General features: G+C 41.7%; 1 protein-coding gene across 3 annotated transcripts in view; it reads right to left on the bottom strand.

Moving 5' to 3' along the window:
* LOC135710793 (uncharacterized protein DDB_G0283357) overlaps positions 1-20,858 on the bottom strand; it is a 404,283-nt gene that overhangs the window by 26,747 nt on the left and 356,678 nt on the right. For all 3 annotated transcript variants that reach the window (XM_065233474.1, XM_065233472.1, XM_065233473.1), the window contains exon 12: positions 592-869. In XM_065233474.1, coding sequence (XP_065089546.1) covers positions 592-869 — 278 coding nt within the window. The remainder of the gene's footprint in view (positions 1-591; positions 870-20,858) is intronic.

The following is a 20,858-nucleotide window of genomic DNA, read 5'->3' on the forward strand; positions in this document are numbered from 1 at the left end:
AATCCGCTCCACCGCCACTTTTCCGACGGTGGGTACTTATTATACTTCTGGCAGAAAAGGATCAAAGTAGATTCGCCGCAGCGAAATTTTGACGTCGTTTCCAGTGAAAGCAATATTGTGAGGAAAAGGCAAATATGTAGTCAAACATTGAATTTCCACCCACACCCGGTCGCTCGAGAGGGACTGGCAATCAGCGCCTAAAAGTGTGCGGCGGGTGTGAGAATGCTTTCTGGAGTTGGGATATTACACATAATCTACATATATTTTTTTCCTGGCCTGGATTCCAAGAGGTTGCCAAGGCAAAGGCGTCGTTATTATTCGCTTTAATCATTCCCTCGGTGCTTATTATGCAAAGTCGACGACGGGATAATTGCCTGTGTGTGTGTGTGTGTGTGTATGGTGATGAGCTCTGAAAGTTAAGCTGTTATTTTATTAGGATGTTTTCCGGCGGAGCTTACGGCTTATGGTGGAGATGTGATGAATCTACATGGACTAAATTTGAATTGAAAGAGGATTGCAAAATTCCGGTGGGTAACATTAAGTGAAAGGAAACGGAAATGTCCATCACCAATCTGGTGTGCTGCTACTTACCGTCTACTCTGAATGATAGGTGTTAGTATCAGTTCTAAGCTGGACGACCGGATCCCCGTTCCTTTGGCTTCGGTCTTACCGTTGAGAGAGTTTTTCCTACTGAAATCGAACCCGTTGCTGTTGGCGGCGGTGGTGGATGGATGACCGCCCCCGCCCTGTGGGCCACCATTTTGCAGTGGCTTTTTGGCAAAGTGGTGGTACTTGGGATCGCTGGCACTGTCACTGACAACGCTGGCCGGGTAGCCACAGGCCGGACCACCGCTGACCGTTCCGCCGGACTGAAATCGTTGTCGTTGTGGGTGGGCGCAATCCAAGGGAAAGAGCGAAATTGAAATTTTTGAACTTGTTGAAGGAATTTTACTTCGCTGATGAAGCGAATTCCATGCAGCATGCTTTCGATCCAATTTTTTCGAGGGAGTTTTTGTTCGAGCAACATTCAAGGTAGAGGGAATCGTGCAGACTATAGGAGTTATGGTGGAATTTGGGGAGTTACGTGCAGATTTTCATATAAATTAAATATCATAATTTTCATGCGAAAAATAAAAGGAAATTCAATTGTAATCAATCTAGTAGCCTGGTGCTCCATTGCATCTTCGATTATTTGACATTGACTTCTGCACTTAACAATATTGCATTCTTAGAATGCCATGAGAAATCTGACCCCATTTTTCGCGATTTGAGTTACAATGAAAAATTATTATTTCCAACAGTTGATGAAAATACCATTCTCGGAGCAGAAAAATATGGGAAAACAAAGAAGTTGGTTTGCATTTTTTTTCTCTCTCATTTATTTTCAAGTTCCAGGTAATATTTTCCTTCATCCATCTTGCACTACCTGGCAGTCAGCGATCCCGAATGGAAACATTCATTGATGAGAGACGTATGAAATTAATTACTTAATAAATGCAATATTTGAAAGTTGGTAGTTGGTACGGTACACTCAAAAGAATCCAATGGTTGATTCCATTTTTTTGACAACATAATTTTTTTTATGAGACAACTAAGAATCAGCCTCAGAAGGCGTCATCAGTGAGGATCACCAAAAAGTTGGATTGAGATGGTGAAAATAGTCTCAAGAAATACATCGAAATTGAGTTTTTCAACTCACCTTTAATTCAAGAAGTAGGGGAAATGTCGGCTTCGGCAATACCTTAACCTATTATCGTCAGAGGGTAAACAAAGCACTCAAATTTGGCCAATAGATGCTTTGGAACACAATGTATCCACATGCCAAAATAGAGCTCTCCAGAATGTTGTTTACCCCCTGACAATAATAGAATAAGGCATTTCCGAAGCCGTCATTTACCCTATCTCATTTGTTGTTCAGTAGAAAACTGCTTTAGAAAAATATCGCATTTTATTTCGGCTTAGAGCAATTCTCTGTCAAATGAGCAAACGACTTGGCACGAGTCCCTCCGATTTGGATGAAACTTGCAACATGTCTTTAGTATGGGAGATTATTATTTTTCACAGATCCTGAGACCATTTTGACTCAAAACTAATTTTCGAAAAGGGCGTATGTGTTTTCACATATGCATTCTTAAAAAAAAAACTGGTTTAAAACCGTTTATTCTATCAAAATTGTGTCTGAGAAGAAGTAGTACAGAATTGATTGGAATTCAAAGGAAAAAAATATACCGTAAAACGGGGAAACATTGATAGTTTTTTGAAGTATATCCTAAATATTTTTTACAGCAATGAATGTTTTCCAAATTTTATATTTTTAAAACAAGTACTAAGGATTCAAGATTCGTTGGTAATATGTTGAACGAAAATTAAAGCATTTGCACTATTTCTTCAGTTTTGTGACCGAACTTCATTATTTTGATTTGGGGTTACTTTGATAATGCTCGATTAATGTAGAAAAAAAAATGAGTGAAACTCAAACAATTTAGTTCTTTAAATATAAAGCTTTGAATGAGTATATAATCAGAAAACTTCATAAGCAATAATAACACAACATTGAATTTGTGATGGCTGTATCGGAAATACATTTCATAAATGATGGTTTGAGTGCTTTTTTAAAAAGGTGAAAAGCACGAAAATGATTTTTTTTTAATATTTTTGTAAAATATGTAACACATACTATATAAAAACTATATACGATATTAGCGGAAATACCCTAAGCTACAATATGGAACCAATGTTTCTTATTTGGAAAAAGCACAGCGAGTAAATTTATTCTTTATATTATACTATCAAAGTTACCCGCATTATCAAAGATACCCCGTTTTACGGTGCACTGAAAAAAATTGATATTTTTATAAAATGTTAATTTCTCTTCATTGCAACGTACGATTTTTTTTTTCATTTTTTTTCTACGATGACCTTATGTCATAAGACAATTTAAAAAGGTTAATCCAAGAAGGATCAATTTCAAATAAAAAAAGTTCGTACAAGAAAAACTTTTCATGTATTTTTTCAAATTTAATGAATTAGAATGTATAAGAATATTACCATAATTGAATATAAATTTTAAGGTCATAAACGTAGCCGGTTTTGATGGATTCAGGGTGTCCATCCAACCTTGAAATCCGGGGAAAAAACCGGGAATTCAGATTTTCCGAGAAAAATGCGGGAAAACCCAAAATGCACCGGGAAAGATCATATATTCTCTTCCCAAGCAACAATTTTGATTTTATTTTAGTCTAGTAGGCTATAATTTGGTCTTGAAGAATCCTTTAAACCTATAAACTTGTAATGTTACTTGGAATCATTGAATTTTATAGCACAAACATCATTACATTCTCTTGCTTACAACTTACATATCACATATTGCTTACAACTTACAGCCCCAGGGATCCGTCCCCTAGCAGCACACATGTCACTGAACAATTGTGGTTACTTGTGTGTCACTTATTCCAGTCACAATCAAGTTGCAGCAGCTTATTTCGATCAAAGTGTGCTGCTTGGGTCATAGCGGTTACGCTATTCCTGGTGGCAATGAACGGGGTGTTCAGCCGACTGCCCAAGAACGTGCACGTAATCGTCTATGCCGATGACATACTCATCGTCGTAACGGGACGAACGACTAAACGGACCAGGAATATTTCCCAAGCAGCTGTCTCCGCCGTCAGCAGGTGGGCGCTTTCTGTTGGTTTCCAGCTCTCCGCTCCAAATAGTGTACGGTGCCATATCTGCCACTCGGGCCATCTGATTCGGGGACCACCGATCACCATCCAGGACCATCAAATTCCGCTCAAGAAAACAGTACGTGTTTTGGGGGTAGTTCTGGATCGGACTCTAAGTTTCGACCAGCACTTCAGATCGGTGAAAGAAAATTGTCGTAGCCGCATCAACATCGTCAGGACAATCTCCCGCCCGCACCGCTCCAGTAACCGCGAGATCCGCCTTCGTGTCGCCCGGGCTGTTATCGACAGTCGACTTCTCTACAGCATTTAAATTACCTGCTTAGCCACCGAGAAGCTGATCCGCATCCTCGTTTCGGTATACAATACCTACGTACGCATCGTATCCGGCCTTCTACCTTCCACGCCTGCAGACGCTGCTTGTGCGGAAATCGGAGTCCTCCCTTTCCGCTATCGATCTGCTGCAGCTACTGCTACGAAAGCCGCTGCCCTCATCCGGGAATGATAGGGTCTTTCTCCTCAACGAGGGGAACAGAGCCCTCCGCACTGCAGCCAACCTTGACCTCCCCCCGGTGGCCAGGGTCCACTGGTATGGAGAGAAAAGTTGGCGATCTAACGTTATCAAAATAGATAAGCGGATTAAGAGAGGATTCCAAGCCGGAGATAACTCTGTAGCGTTGAGGCGTTCAGTTGCAGAACTTCTTGGGTCGGTCTATCCGGGGCACGTTCATCGCTTTACGGACGGATCGCGATCACGGGCTGGAGTGGGACTCGGAGTGGCAGGACCAAACTCCGCAACAAGTCAAAGTCTACCGGAGGAGTGTTCCGCTTTTTCCGCAGAAACCGCTGCTATTCTTGATGCAGCCATCACTCCTACAGATCAACCGATCCTTGTGCTAACGGACTCACACAGCGTCATCCAGGCGCTGGAAGCCGAAGCCCCGAGCCACCACTGGATACAAGCCATTACACGATATGCCCCACCCTCAACCGTTTTTACGTGGATTCCCGGGCACTACGGTGTTCCTGGAAATGAGGCTGCGGACAGGCTGGCGGGATCCGGTCCATCTGGTCCCCACTTCACCAGAAACGTACCACTCCTAGACGTCAAGCGTTGGATCGCGAATATTATCATGGAAGCCTGGCAGGAGGAATGGTTTCAGTCACGGACCACTTTCCTGAGAAAGATCAAAGAAACCGGCCCTTCCACAAGGTTTTTCCAATCTACAGCATCCCTGCCTCGGTGGAACACGTGCTGTGTGTCTGCCCAGAGTTTCAGAGGCTACGCGAACAACACCGATTCCCAGAGAACATCAGGGAGCTACTTGGCAACGACCCCTCGACGCTGGCTGCGCTGATTGCTTTCTTGAAGGACGCCCACCTGTACAACCAAATCTAGCACTCTCGTCGTTGGCTGCGCTGTCCGTGTTCTTCCACTTTCCTATTTTCCTGCCGTCGGGGTATCTCTGCCGGACTGGGGCACTGTCTCTTACGATGGAGCTCTACCTTGTTCGCGCATCCATTCCTCACCACAGTCCCGATGTAACTCAAATTTTACATTAAGTTTTTTTAAATGTTGTCTCAGAGCCAGTTTTACGTTACGTTAATGTTAGACTGAAACGTTTCCTTAGAGACAGGCCCTAAGCCTGACCTTCTACTATCAAATGTGATGAACTAGCCTACGGCTAAAAATCACAAAAACAAAGAAGAAAAAAAATATCAGGGGAAACATGTCAGAAGGGTAAACAATGACTTTGAACGTCGATTTCTCTTGAATAACCACACACCCACGGAATGGGTCGGCAAATGCTGGGTAATGCGCAATACAGATCCCATTGAGATCACTAGCCTCTTACCAGTAACTCCTATCCCTACCTCTCCATGGTACCGGCCGGGAACTGTGAGCAACCTTAGGGAAGATCGGGTAACCAACCCCGGTGGGAACGGCTCACAACAGCGGCTATTCCCCATGTTAGGGGCGGCTGATCTACGTCCGAGTGCCAGTGAAGGACTCTAAGCACAACTGTGCACCCTGGTCCTCCGGAAAGTTAGGGGGTTGGTGTCAGGCCCTGCGAGCCAGCCGTAAAAAAAAACATTGCAACGGAAAATCAGCAACAGAGGAATACGAACCGAGAGCAACGGCAACGACCCCAGCGACGAAATAGGGCTTCCGATTGGAAACTCGGCACGTGGAACTGTCGATCTCTCAATTTCATCGGGAGCACCTGAATACCCGCCAATCTACTGAAGGACCGCGGATTCGGCATCGTAGCGCTGCAGGAGGTGTGTTGGACAGGATCAATGGTGTGAACGTTTAGAGGTACCATCTACCAGAGTTGCGGCAACACACGCGAGCTGGGCACAGCTTTCATCGTGATGGGCAAAATGCAGAAGCGCGTGATCGGTTGGTGGCCGATTGACGAAAGAATGTGCAGGTTGAGGATCAAGGGCCGATTCTTCAACTTTAGCATAATCAACAGCCCTCACTCCGGAAGCACTGATGATGACAAGGACGCATTTTGCGCGCAGCTCGACCGCGAGTACGATCGCTGCACAAGCCACGACGTCAAGATCATCATAGGAGACCCAAACGCTCAGGTAGGCCAGGAGGAGGAATTCAGACCAACGATTGGAAAATTCAGCGCCCACCAGCTGACGAACTGGAACGGCCTACGACTCATCGATTTCCCCGCCTCCAACAACATGGCCATACGTAGCACCTTTTCCCAACACAGCCTCCCTTATCGTTACACCTGGAGATCACAACAGCAGACGGCATCGCAAATCGACCACGTTCTGATTGATGGACGGCACTTCTCCGACATTATCGACGTCAGGACCAATCGTGGCGCTTACATCGACTCTGACCACTACATGGTGATGGTCAAACTGCGCCCAAAACTTTCCGTCATCAACAATGTACGGTACCGACGCCTGCCACGGTACAACCTAGAGTGACTGAAGCAACCGGATGTCACCTCAGCATACGCGCAAAATCTCGAGGCAGCGTTTCCAGAGGCGGGCGAGCTCGATGTGCCCCCTCTGGAGGACTGCTGAAGTACAGTAAAAGCAGCCATCACCGACGCAGCCGAGAGCATCATCGGGTACGTGGAAAGAAGTCGACGGAATAAATGGTTCGACGAGGAGTGCAGAGCGATTTTGGGGGAGAAGAACGCAGCGCGGGCGGTAATGCTGCAGCATGGAACCCGACAGAACGTGGAACGGTATAAACAGAAGCGGAAACAGCAGACCCGCATCTTTCGGGAGAAAAAACGCCGCTTGTAAGAAGCGGAGTGCGAGGAAATGGAACTGCTGTGCCATTCCCAAGAAACACGGAAGCTCTACCAGAAGCTTAACGCATCCCGCAACGGCTTCGTGCCGCGAGCCGAAATGTGTAAGGATAATGACGGGAGCCTCTTGACGGACGGACGTGAGGTGATTGAAAGGTGGAAGCAGCACTTCGATGTGCAGGAGAACGTAGGCACGGGAGACTAGTGCAATGGAGGAAACGACTACGTCAGTGCAGCAGAAACTCCCACGCTGAGGGAAGTTAAGGATGCCATTCAGCAGCTCAAAAACAACAAGGCAGCTGGTAAGGATGGTATCGCTGCCGAACTCATCAAGATGGGCCCAGAAAAATTGGCCACCTGCCTGCATCTGATGATAGTCAGGATCTGGGAAACAGAACAGCTACCGGAGGAGTGGAAGGAGGGGGTAATCTGCCCCATTCACAAGAAAGGCGACCATTTGGAATGTGAGAACTTCAGAGCGATCACCATTTTGAATGCCGCCAACAAAGTGCTATCCCAGATCATCTTCCGTCGTCTATCACCTAAAATGACCGAGTTCGTGGGAAGTTGTCAAGCTGGTTTCATTGACAGCCGATCGACAACGGACCTCCAGAAATGCCGTGAATACCAGGTCCCAACGCATCATTTGTTCATCGACTTTAAGGCGGCATAGACGAGAACGGCTTTCCTGGGAAGCTGATCAGACTGATCAAAGCAACGATGGACGGTGTGCAAAACTGCGTAAGGGTTTCGGGTGAACTATCCAGTTTATTCAAATCTCGCCGGGGACTGCGACAAAGTGACGGACTCTCATGCCTACTCTTCAACATCGCTCTAGAAGGTGTAATGCGACGAGCCGGGCTCAACAGCCGGGGTACGATTTTCACGAAATCCGGTCAGTTTGTGTGCTTTGCGGACGACATGGACATTATCGCAAGAACATTTGGAACGGTGGCAGAACTATACACCCGCCTGAAACACGAAGCAGCAAAGGTCGGACTGGTGGTAAGTGCGTCAAAAACAAAGTATATGCTAGTAGGTGGAACGGAACATGTCAGGATTCGTCTAGGAAGTAATGTCACGATAGACGGGGATACTTTCGAGGTAGTGGAGGAATTCGTTTACCTTGGATCCTTACTGACGGCTGACAACAATGTGAGTCGTGAAATACGAAGGCGCACCATCAGTGGAAGTCGTGCCTACTACGGGCTCCAGAAGAAACTACGGTCAAAAAACCTCCGCACCAAATGTACCATGTTCTGAACGCTAATAAGACCGGTGGTCCTCTATGGACACGAGACATGGACTATGCTCGAGGAGGACCTGCAAGCACTCGGAGTTTTCGAGCGACGTGTGCTAAGAACGATCTTCGGCGGTGTGCAGGAGAACGGTGAGTGGCGGCGAAGAATGAACCACGAGCTCGCTGCACTCTACGGCGAACCCAGCATTCAGAAGGTGGCCAAAGCCGGATGGATGCGGTGGGCAGGGCATGTTGCAAGAATGCCGGACAACAACCCTGCAAAGTTGGTGTTCGATACTGATCCGGTTGGCACAAGAAGGCGTGGAGCGCAGAGAGAACGATGAGCGGACCAGGTAGAGCGTGATCTAGCGAGCATTGGGCATGACCGAGGATGGAGAGCGGCAGCCGCAACCCGAGTATTGTGGCGTACTATTGTTCCTAATAAATTTCTACGTTCAATCTTTCACATCCCGAAATTCAACCAATTCGCGATCTGAATCTAAATTCAACTTATTCAACGTTTGGTTTCCAAGAAATCGTGGCAGAAAAATGAGTACTGTGTGAGGAAATGGAGGTTACAACTTAACGTATTGATTATCCAATTAATACTGATTTTACGAAAACAAATTTATAAGATCCTTCAACCATTTGTTTTATTTAAAAAAAAAGCTTGTAAAATGCTCATGGTGGTTTGGGAATTTATATTATTTCTCAAAGTGGGTCGCATTTAACGACAGATTAGATCCATCTCTTTGATATCTTTCCGATCAATTAATGTCAGAATTGGTCACTGTTTTTATTGTTTTAAAACCAGTATTTGGTCACTTTTTTTTGTTATTGTATTTAGTCAATACTATTGTATAAAATACCCACTACTAGCTCTGCATATTGTAGAGGAATTGTGCTGACAAAATTTTATCATTATCTCCAAAGGGTTATTTTTGAACGCCTTTTTTGTTTAAGGTAGAGTTTTTTTTAAATAGCCGGGAAAAAACCGGGAAATGAAAAATGGAACTTGAATGGACGCCCTGGGTATTGTTATAATAATATTTATAAAATTTGCATTTTTTCGAAAATCAGCCCTTTCCTTAAGTTTTAGTTGAGTTAAGTTGATGTTCTAGGATTTTCGTCAATTTTCAAGTGTCTATGGTTTTTAATATTTCAAAAGTTTTCATTTTTCGGGACCTTTTTTCTAAACCAAATTAATTAAAATCGAAGATATTCTTTTTGAGATACCTGAGTTTTAAACATTTTTTTCAGATTTTTACTCAAAATTACGAAACAAAATACAACAAATTACGAAACAAATATAAAATACAAGTGACATTTTCATGCTACAATTTATTGAAAAATGTCAAAGACGCCATTTTGAAAAAAGTTAGAAGATCCAACATGACCGATTTTTACAAATAGGTGAATAATTGCCTATAACAAACAATTATGCAAAGTTTCATGCAAGTCGGAGAAGGTCGAATCAAAAAATAATATTTTGTTTTAACTATTTGGCCTCGAACTGCTCAACATGTTAGAAATTATCAGGGCTTATGATGTTTTCTTCTCAATTTCACGGCTAAAAACACAGTTTTTTTTTTACTTCGACTATATCTTTTGTATTACTTCTGCGTGAAGTCAACGATTTACATAGTTGAAGATGCTAATTTCAAATAACAGACTAAAGCGGTAATTTTTATACGATAGATGAGGAGATAAAAGTATAGAGTTGATAGTTCCGTTAGAGTACGGCAGTGTGAAAATTGTATATATAGAGCGAGCAAAAACAACTTTTTAAGAAGGTATAAATCGGTTTGATCATCTCTCTTTACCAAACTCCCCCGTTGGAGAGGGATGGTGAGGGGTATTCCCCCCGCCACCACTGTCGATCGCCGACTCGCTCATGTACCGACGATGTGTTTGAAACAATTCTATCGATTTTTACCGCACTCAAGTTGTTAACTGAAGAAAGTCATCCAGTGGACGGTTTGGAAATTTCAGCTATTGTTACCTCTACCACGGTATGTGCTCCTGTCATCGTCGACTTGACGATCTCGAGGGACACGGGTAGGGTAGGTGCTGCTACTGTACCTTTCGACCAATGACAATAATTGATGGAAAGCTCCCATTCAGGATTATGTACTTTGACTATATGTTTCGTATTACTTCTGCGTGAAGTCAACGATTTACACCATCCCTCTCCAACGGGGTAGTTTGGTAAAGAGAGATGATCAAACCGATTTGTACCTTCCCAAAAACTTGTCCAGGCACGCTTTCTTATCTCTATATACAATTTTCACACTGCCGTACTCTATTGGGAAATATCAACTCTATACTTTCATCTCCTCATCTATCGTTACGTTCAAATCACCACTTTAGTCTGTTACTTTTTTTAAGTTTTAAGTTATGCAAGATGTTAGATTACACTATTAACTATATGTAAAGCTAATAACATCATCTAGAAAATGGGAAGTCGTGAGATGGGATTACTTCGGAAGTGGTTTTAATGACATGGTGATTTCGGAATTCTGCCCTTTTCAAATGGTAGTCTAGATATAATGATGCTGATGTTAACAAACAAACAACACACTGTAGCTGTGCGTGACTTTCATTTAGAGAAGATAACATTCCAGCAGTCACGTCAACAAAAGTTACCCAAGTAACAATACAAGCTGAACAGTAAGAACAGAAGCTGATTATTGGTTGATTTAAGGTGTACAAAGCTGATTAACAGCAGGCTGAATTTATAGTTGATTAGTAGTGCATGAAGCTAATTGTATCCCACCTCAATGAGTCAGCTGATCTAAAGATCGAACAAACCTTATTTTAGCTTAACACTACTCCACAAATCAGCAATGCACTACACATATTTTGATAGCCTGATTTGTTAAATACAGTCCGTGTCACTCGTTGCATTTCCCACATTTTAGTTCTTCTAAATTCACTGCCTACTTTTCTAATCCCAAGCAGTGGCAGCAGTAGAGCAGTAGAGACAAGGTTGAGGAGCTTTTTAGGAATAGCTCTAGGTAGAAGTGGGCTGCGACGACGTCGGAAGTATTAACATTTGTGTTTCTGTGTTTTGGCTGCTATAAAGGGTGATACGGTCAAAATTTGGTCAATATCAACTTGACGTATTTCTTTCAATTTTGCATTTAAAAAACCTGAACACCCCTCATTTTGAAGGTGTGTGTGTGTAGAATGTTGCTCCTATTTTGATTTTGGAATTCACTCTTCAGTTGTCAAAATGCCGTCCAAGCAAGAAGAGCAGCGTATCAAAATTTTGCTCGCTCATCGCGAAAATCCGAGCTACTCGCACGCAAAGTTGGCAAAATCGCTAAAAGTTGCCAAATCAACCGTTACAAATGTAACTAAAGTGTTTGGGGAACGTTTGTCGACAGCCAGGAAGTCTGGATCAGGGGGAAATCGAAAACTGGAAGCCGCTGAGACGACAAAGAGAGTTGCCGGTAGTTTCAAGCGAAACCCTAACCTCTCTCTCCGAGATGCCGCAAATAAGCTGGGTGTATCGTCTACAACCGTGCATCGAGCCAAAAAACGAGCCGGACTATCGACTTACAAGAAGGTAGTGACTCCAAATCGCGATGATAAACAAAATACGACGGCCAAAGCGCGATCCCGGAGGCTGTACACGACGATGCTGACGAAGTTTGACTGCGTGGTAATGGACGACGAAACCTACGTCAAAGCCGACTACAAGCAGCTTCCGGGACAGGAGTTTTATACGGCAAAAGGAAGGGGAAAGGTAGCAGATGTTTTCAAGCACATGAAACTGTCAAAGTTCGCAAAGAAATATCTGGTTTGGCAAGCCATCTGTACCTGTGGCTTGAATAGCAGCATTTTCATAGCTTCCGGGACTGTCAACCAAGAAATTTACGTGAAAGAGTGTTTGAATAAACGTCTGCTGCCTTTCCTGAAGAAACACGGTTGTTCCGTACTGTTTTGGCCGGATTTGGCATCTTGCCATTACGGTAAAAAGGCCATGGAGTGGTACGCCGCCAACAACGTGCAAGTTGTTCCCAAGGACAAGAACCCTCCCAACACGCCAGAGCTCCGCCCAATTGAGAAATACTGGGCTATTGTCAAGCGGAACCTAAAGAAGACCAAAAAAACTGCTAAGGGCGAGCAGCAGTTCAAGGCAAACTGGCTTTCTGCGGCGAAGAAGGTGGACAAGGTGGCTGTACAAAATCTGATGGCAGGGGTCAAGCGTAAGGCCCGGCAATTCGGATTTGGAAAAGCGGAAGCCTAACTGAATATTTTTCCTGAATTTTATACTAATTGAACTTGAAAAAGAAATTTAATTTGATTTTTTAAATAAACGATTTCACCGATTTACACGCGTTTTTCCTTGACCAAATTTTGACCGTATCACCCTTTATTTCATTGAATTTTCAGAAGGCATTCCAAAAATATAACTAAATTATGGCACTGAAATAGCTTCCACGTGACAATCGAAATAAATCGCGCATTTGTGTCCACATTGTGTTAACTACACTTGGAAATGAGAGGAATGTTTTACTGTCACCCGTTTGTTGTTTACAATTCTGCATTGCTGTACAATACTCTTCCGGTTGCTGTTATTCAACTTAAATTTGACGTGTTTCAAGTTTATGATCATACCTTTTGCAACACATATGCTTAAGTGGTCCAGTAGGTATGATTGATGCCTATGAATCAGCGACTGCTGGTTTGAATCCCGAAATGCAAAGGTAATTTTTTAGACTTATAATAACAAATATAAATATGTATATCCAATTAGTCAGCACCTTGTTGCAGTCCCATAAAAATATATGAGATATGAAGCGGTATTCCATTATTTATTTTTTAAATAAAACTTTAAGGCTGAACAAGGGTTGGAAAAGACTGTTATTTAATGCCTTATTATAATATATAAATTATAAGCTTTTAATAATTTATATATTATAATTATACGGCTGATTAAAATCACCAGATTTAGATGTTTCCAAGCTAAACAAAGGTTAACGTAGTCTATGTACAACAATTATTCAAACTAAGGCTGAATTAAAATCGACTAAACAACACTTGTTAAGCATCAAATTGTTACCTGGATATACGGGTTGTCGCTTCATGTACTGAGTATACGGCAAACAATTCCAGTAATAGTTCTTGAACTATACTAGATAGAACGATTCAGTTTTCAACAAAGTTGTTTAACTGGACAATATCCGTCTGACTGTGGATGAGTTCAGAATTGATTCGCTAGGTAACTCCAGAGTAACTAGTGATCAGATAGAAGTGTCCTGTCTTCAGCAAAGCTGTTCAAATGGTCAATACCCGTTCAGTAGTGAACAGTTTAGTTGAGAATTGACTCACAGAGCAGTGCGACAGTAAATAAAATTCTTCTAGTGAAAAACAGGATCGAGACCAGATATAAGTTTTCTGTCCTGCAATGTTGTTCAAATGGATTTGAAACCGTTCAGTGTAGTGAACAGTTTAGTTGGGTACTGACTCACTAGGTGGCGCCAGAGTACAATTAAAGTTCTTCTAGTGATAACTCACGATCTAGACCAAATAGAAGTTTTCTGTCTTCAGCAAAGTTGTTCATATGGACGAGACCCGTTCAGTAGGGAACAAATTAGTTGAGGATTGACTGGCGCCAGAGCACAAATAAAATTCTTCAGTTGACAACTCAAGATCGAGGCCAGATAGAAGTATCCTGTCCAGGGATGGATCGCTCTTTTGGGACTTTTTCATTACTTTTTACGGTGCCCGATTTGGCCTCAATGCACTACTCAAAAGACACGGTAGCTTGGTACAAAGCAAACAAAGTGCAATACGTGCCAAAAGAGATGAATCTTCCGAATTGTTTTGAGGCCCGGTCAATTGAAACTTTTTGGGCCCGTTCCAAGGGACATCTACGGAAACACTTTAAGGCAGCGAGTTCAATCGAAGAATTTGAAAAAGACTGGTCAAAAGTGGTCAAAATTAGCGCTGATGCTCATGGGCGGCATTAGATCAAAAGTTAGCTCCTTGGCATACGATTAAAGGAACTGTGGAATATTTTCATCCAGTTTAAAGAGAATACTATAGAAAACATATATATGAGAAAAAAAAAATTGAGTTCATTAACATAGCGTTGTTTTAATCCAATAATCAACTGTGCTTATACTTTCTGGGACAGCCTATTTAGAATAGATTCGTTTAATAATAAACAGTATTGTTCGACATTCACTCGTTACTTTGCACTAAAGAGCGAAGAATGTTATTCAAGTGATAACCGCAGATCACGACAAGATAAAAGATTTTTTTTCTTCATCCAAATTGTTCAAAAAGTGAACAGTTTAGATCAGAATTGACTCGTTAGGTGATGCCACAGTTCAAAAATAGTAGGATCGTGACAAAACCGAAACAACGTTGTTGACGTGAGTAAGACCATTTTGGTAAAATGTTGATTTTGATTTCTATGATTCCCCTTTTTTATCTAGGTCGTTTATTTGTAAGGCTCAATCGCGTTAGCTTTACGGAGCCGATAGTTCATTGTTCTTTGTTTATAACAAAATTCACTTAATTCTATGTCTAGTAGGAGTTGGGCCGACTACTCGTGGCTTACCCGAGGTTAAAGGGGTACATTGTCCAAAGGTAGGAAAAGGGGAGGAACTTGGGGGCAGGATTTCTTTGTCTCATCAGAGCGATGTCGCCAGTATGAAGTGAAGTAGTGTGGTTCTAGATTCGTCTGGAGTTCAACCGGCTATGGTGACCAGTGGGCGACGATGAGACTCATCGAGATGAGGCTATGATGCCCTTAATCCGACTTAAGATTTGAACTGCACTAGATCCGTCTAACAGCGAACTGTTTAATTTGGACTAGATTCTAAGCTAGTAAATAAATTGATTTCTCAAATCGCAATTTTACACCTTTGCTCGTTATTCGTTGACTCGCTAAATGCCCAACAAACAACTTGAGTCAATCAACAGCTGAATAAGCATTTTTTGTTGTTGTTGAAGAAGTTTTTATTAAACATACAATGTTTGTTGGGTGAAGCGTTTGAACAGATTTTGGATGTACAGTACAAATATGCATCGTGATTTTTTTTTGACACTCTTTGAATGTTTAGAGACCTGTTGCTTTTTAGTTTGTCCGTCATTATTTCTGAATTTTCAGCTCCTGTTTGATGAAGTATTCAACAATTTATCATCATAATTTGTGGCTTGATCAATTAAGCGAAATTAGCCAAATTTTGACTACAATTTGCGTATACAATCTTTTATTTATTCCGAGGGGGGTGACTCTATCTTAAATACAGGGAAGATTTAGATTAGCTGTCGTGAGACACGATTGGGATCAATGGATAGAAAGACGATTGTTGGGCATTTTGGTGCAATTTCATGCAAAAAGATAGAATTTGATGCGAGTAGATGGATTTAGAAGCGTAAAATGAAAAATAGACTTTTTGTAGACATATTCGATTGGGTGAGATTTTCGACCATCTATTTTTTTTTTGTAATAAACTAAAGTAGTTAAAATTTACATCATTCCTTTAAACTAATCAATATTGATTAAAATCCGTTCGCCCCGATTAAAGCTACAACGGTCTAACTTTTTTAGCCGTCTATGAAAAGTGGCTGATCTTTAAATTTAGCGGCTTTGATTTTTCATTTTGTAGCCAATAGTTTCAACATGCTCCTATAAGGTCGTTCGCAATGCGGTTGTATTTTAAAGGCTGATACGGTCAAAATTTGGTCAAGGGAAAACGCGTGTAAATCGGTGAAATCGTTTATTTAAAAAATCAAATTAAATTTCTTTTTCAAGTTCAATTAGTATAAAATTCAGGAAAAATATTCAGTTAGGCTTCCGCTTTTCCAAATCCGAATTGCCGGGCCTTACGCTTGACCCCTGCCATCAGATTTTGTACAGCCACCTTGTCCACCTTCTTCGCCGCAGAAAGCCAGTTTGCCTTGAACTGCTGCTCGCCCTTAGCAGTTTTTTTGGTCTTCTTTAGGTTCCGCTTGACAATAGCCCAGTATTTCTCAATTGGGCGGAGCTCTGGCGTGTTGGGAGGGTTCTTGTCCTTGGGAACCACCTGCACGTTGTTGGCGGCGTACCACTCCATGGCCTTTTTACCGTAATGGCAAGATGCCAAATCCGGCCAAAACAGTACGGAACAACCGTTTTTCTTCAGGAAAGGCAGCAGACGTTTATTCAAACACTCTTTCACGTAAATTTCTTGGTTGACAGTCCCGGAAGCTATGAAAATGCTGCTTTTCAAGCCACAGGTACAGATGGCTTGCCAAACCAGATATTTCTTTGCGAACTTTGACAGTTTCATGTGCTTGAAAACATCTGCTACCTTTCCCCTTCCTTTTGCCGTATAAAACTCCTGTCCCGGAAGCTGCTTGTAGTCGGCTTTGACGTAGGTTTCGTCGTCCATTACCACGCAGTCAAACTTCGTCAGCATCGTCGTGTACAGCCTCCGGGATCGCGCTTTGGCCGTCGTATTTTGTTTATCATCGCGATTTGGAGTCACTACCTTCTTGTAAGTCGATAGTCCGGCTCGTTTTTTGGCTCGAAGCACGGTTGTAGACGATACACCCAGCTTATTTGCGGCATCTCGGAGAGAGAGGTTAGGGTTTCGCTTGAAACTACCGGCAACTCTCTTTGTCGTCTCAGCGGCTTCCGGTTTCCGATTTCCCCCCGATCCAGACTTCCTGGCTGTCGACAAATGTTCCTCAAACACTTTAATTACATTTGTAACGGTTGATTTGGCAACTTTTAGCGATTTTGCCAACTTTGCGTGCTAGTAGCTCGGATTTTCGCGATGCGCGAGCAAAATTTTGATACGCTGCTCTTCTTGCTTGGACGGCATTTTGACAACTCAAGAGTGAATTCCAAAATCAAAATAGGAGCAACATTCTACACACACACACCTTCAAAATGAGGGGTGTTCAGGTTTTTTAAATGCAAAATTGAAAGAAATACGTCAAGTTGATATTGACCAAATTTTGACCGTATCACCCTTTACCATTGAAGCTCAGGTAATTTCATAGAAGTGAGAGGTATCTATTTCATAAACGATCGGATATTCTGTGAATTTCAAAGTATAGAACTTCATGGAAATGCATGGATCACAGAGTTTCATGAAAGCGCTTACGTCTTTTACATCAGAAATTATTCCAACGAACTTCAGGTACTCAGAGATCTCCATAAAGTCCTTTTGATATTTTTTCAAGGCTTCAGGTTGATCAGGTATTATTTTTAAAAGATCTTAAACGATCCAAAAATTCAAATCACGTTCATTAGATGTTAATAATACTCATAATAGGGTAAATTATGGCTTCGGCACCCTTTGACTGTTTTCGGCAACCGAAATTGAAACGTTAATTTCACTGTATTTTCCCATCAAAACTCTTCGCTGAATGTATTCAACCGATTCCTTGCCCTTTCAGCTTCAATCTGATTACATTTTACGACTGTGCAATCCTGTTATGCCATATATTACTTTAAATGAAATATACACACTACAAAATACGGCTGATTTCGAGTTGCCGATAATAGAACAGCTGGTTAACACGCAGTTCAAATGGAAAGGGTGCCGAAGAAAAAGAGACTGCCGACAATAGTCACACTCACCTGAGAAGTTTGGAGCGTTGTAAAAACATGTTCAACCCGTTTTGATCAATTCTGTCGATTGGAATTGGTAGAACAGCAAGCAGCAGATAAATGTCAACAAACAAACCTGTCATGTATGTGTGTGACGCTGAGAAATCGCTAATAGAAGTTCGGACGCTGCTTAGATTGACGAGAATACGTAAATTCCCCTACCAGGTTGCTCAGAAATTATTCCAACGAACTTCAGGTACTCAGAGATCTCCATGAAGTCCTTTTGATATTTTTTCAAGGCTTCAGGTTGATCAGGTATTATTTTTAAAAGATCTTCAACGATCCAATACCAGGTTGCTTAGAAATTATTCCAAAGACCTTCAGGTGATCAGAGATGATCCCATGATAACCTCAGGTTACTTTTTCAATGCTTCAAATTGATCAGTTACTAATCTTTCAAACTCCTCGGTAAGAATCTTAATGTTTGAATTTTGTAATTAAGTAAAGAACGAATAAAGGATTTCCCCTTTCAAAACATGATTCTGCTGAAACTAACTAAATATTTGTTGACCAAATCAGCATGTTAGTTGAGAACAGACTTAATATCAGGTTGTATGAATAAAAGTAGTAAATTGAACTGTCAGTTCCTTTGTCAGTAATTTGTATGGCAACGATTTATTTTACAGTTTCGTTGCGTTTCGTTCTTAAAGGCCTTATAATAGAATTCAAGTATTAATACTACGAACCATTTTGAGATAAATCAACCAAATCAAAACAAACTTCGCTCGACAGATTGTGACAACTGAGTCACTTTCTTTCGAGCGGTCGATTCAGTCGACCTACTCGACTGTATCTTGTCGACCTCGACTTCTGTAATTCCAAATGAAACCTGTCGAGCAAAGTGACGCTCGACTCGACTTACATAATTGAGCCCATAGATTATAAATAATCTTAAGAGAGATTCCGTATAATCCCAACAGAAATTTCAAATAATCCCAATAGAATGGAAACGGAAACATCATTCTATTCCTAAATTGTTGTCCTCTAAGCGTTGAATATTTTGCAGCCAATTTTCAAATAAATACCATCCTTTATTTGGATAACAGTCATATGGATGCTCATCACCCGATGACGAATTCAACCATAAGGCAATCATCCGAAATTCGAGAGCATATTGTTTAAGGGCTCGCGCTATGCAATAGTCATTCGAAGTGGTGTGGATGTTTTCGTTCAGTGTATGATAATCAAATGACAAAGTGCCCATGAGTTTCCAAGTCGAAAATAACCCCTGTTTGTTTTTCAAACACGCAAACTTTTAACCTCTTTTACTCGGGTTGCTTCAGCTTTCACGCTGCACCGAGTCAACCTGAACCGAACCGTTGTTGCTGACTGGGAGACTGAGAGGTGCAACTCAATCCTGGAATGCATGCTGGAACGTTTTTTCTTCTTCTTCTTCTTCTTCTAGCTTGTGTTATTTTTTCTAGCTAAAGGAAACAAAAAAAAAATGTTCGAAAAACTTTTCACTACTTTTCACTCTCTTTCGCTACCCTAGCTATTAGAAAGGTTTTTGTTTTTCGCTTTTCGGTCGGTTGGGAGTAGTGCGGTGGCGAAAAGTATGGCTATTGTTTGGGTAGAACAAAAAAAAAAGTACGGTGAGGTGTACTTTTAGTCGAAAGTTACTTCTCTCATCTGGTTGGTAACGGACGGGGAGCTTAAGTTACATACACGTACGAGGTTTTACCGAAGGTGGAACATTGTTCCTAACAACAGAACGTTCGTTCGTTAATAGTACGGGTCGGGGGAGCTGGAGGACGGGCAACCGGTAGGATTTATTGTTCTTTACGGCGATGGCATCGACAATATGTGGCCCGGTAGGACGAGAGGCTTGACGGATGGGTTTGCTTTTTGATTTTATGGGAAAGTTTTTAGCATATGCTTTTTTTTGTACTGAGATGAGGTGCGAATTTTTCTCTAGCAGCCGGTGTTGGTGTTGGGTTTCAACGCTACGAAATTGGGTCATGTCAATGACACGGGACATTGTAGTTCTGTGGAACGACATCTACTGTGCATGGAGGGAAAAATCCGGAATCCTACCTAGCTCATTGTGATCGTGACGGATCCCATTTGTTGTGTCTTTTTAAGGTGAAAGGGAACGTGGACCATTAAAAAAAAAATCAATGGCAGTTTTTTTTTGTATAATACCGAAATTTTGTAAAATGTGTCCACTCTATTCTACTTAACAAGCGGATCACAGTGAACACATTTTTGTGAACAGAATCGCTGTATTGCACGAATTACTGCTTTTGCATTTTTGAAAAATGTGTTTTGTCCCCTTACCCATTAAGGAAATAATCCACAAACGGTGGCTATAATTCTTGACATGCGCTATACATTTGAATCCGAGGATTTCAAAACACAAATCTAATACAAAAGTACATCTTAGTGCAGAAACCCTGCCAGATTATTGTCTTGAGGGGACAGGGTAATTTTTTTTATTGAAATAGGAAAAATGACGGCTTCGGCATGCCAGACTGTTTTCGGCAACCCAAATTGAAACACTATTTTCACTGGATTTTCTTACGAAAACACTTCGCTGAATGCATGCAAACGATTATTTATGCTTTCAGCTTCAATTTGACTATATTTTTACCACTGAGCAAAAGCAATCTAGCAAGGTTTTCTTGAAATGAAACACACGCACTACAAATTGTAGCTGATTTCGAGTTGCCGATAATAGAACAGCAGATTTACATGCAGTTCAAATGGAACGGTTGCCGAAGAAAAACTGGTTGCCGACAATACTCGCTCTCACTAGAGAAGATTGGAGCTTTGTAAAAGCGTTTCAAAACAGTTTTTGACAATTCTTTCGACTGAAATTGTTAGAGCAGCTGGCAGCAAAAGATTGTAAACAAACCAATACTATAGAAAGAAGGTCGCTGCTTAGGTTGCCGAGAATACGTAAATTCCCCTACCAGTTCTGGGAATCAATTTCCACTAATGGCACCAAAAATCACTTTTCCAAATTCTACGGAAGCTTTCACTAAAGATAGCTCACACTGACTAGGAAACTGTTCCCAGGAAAT

This window comes from Ochlerotatus camptorhynchus, unplaced genomic scaffold (assembly GCF_037179485.1).
Source record: "Ochlerotatus camptorhynchus isolate MF236.1 unplaced genomic scaffold, CSIRO-AGI_Acam_v1.1 ptg000402l, whole genome shotgun sequence".
NCBI classification, from domain to species: domain Eukaryota; kingdom Metazoa; phylum Arthropoda; class Insecta; order Diptera; family Culicidae; genus Ochlerotatus; species Ochlerotatus camptorhynchus.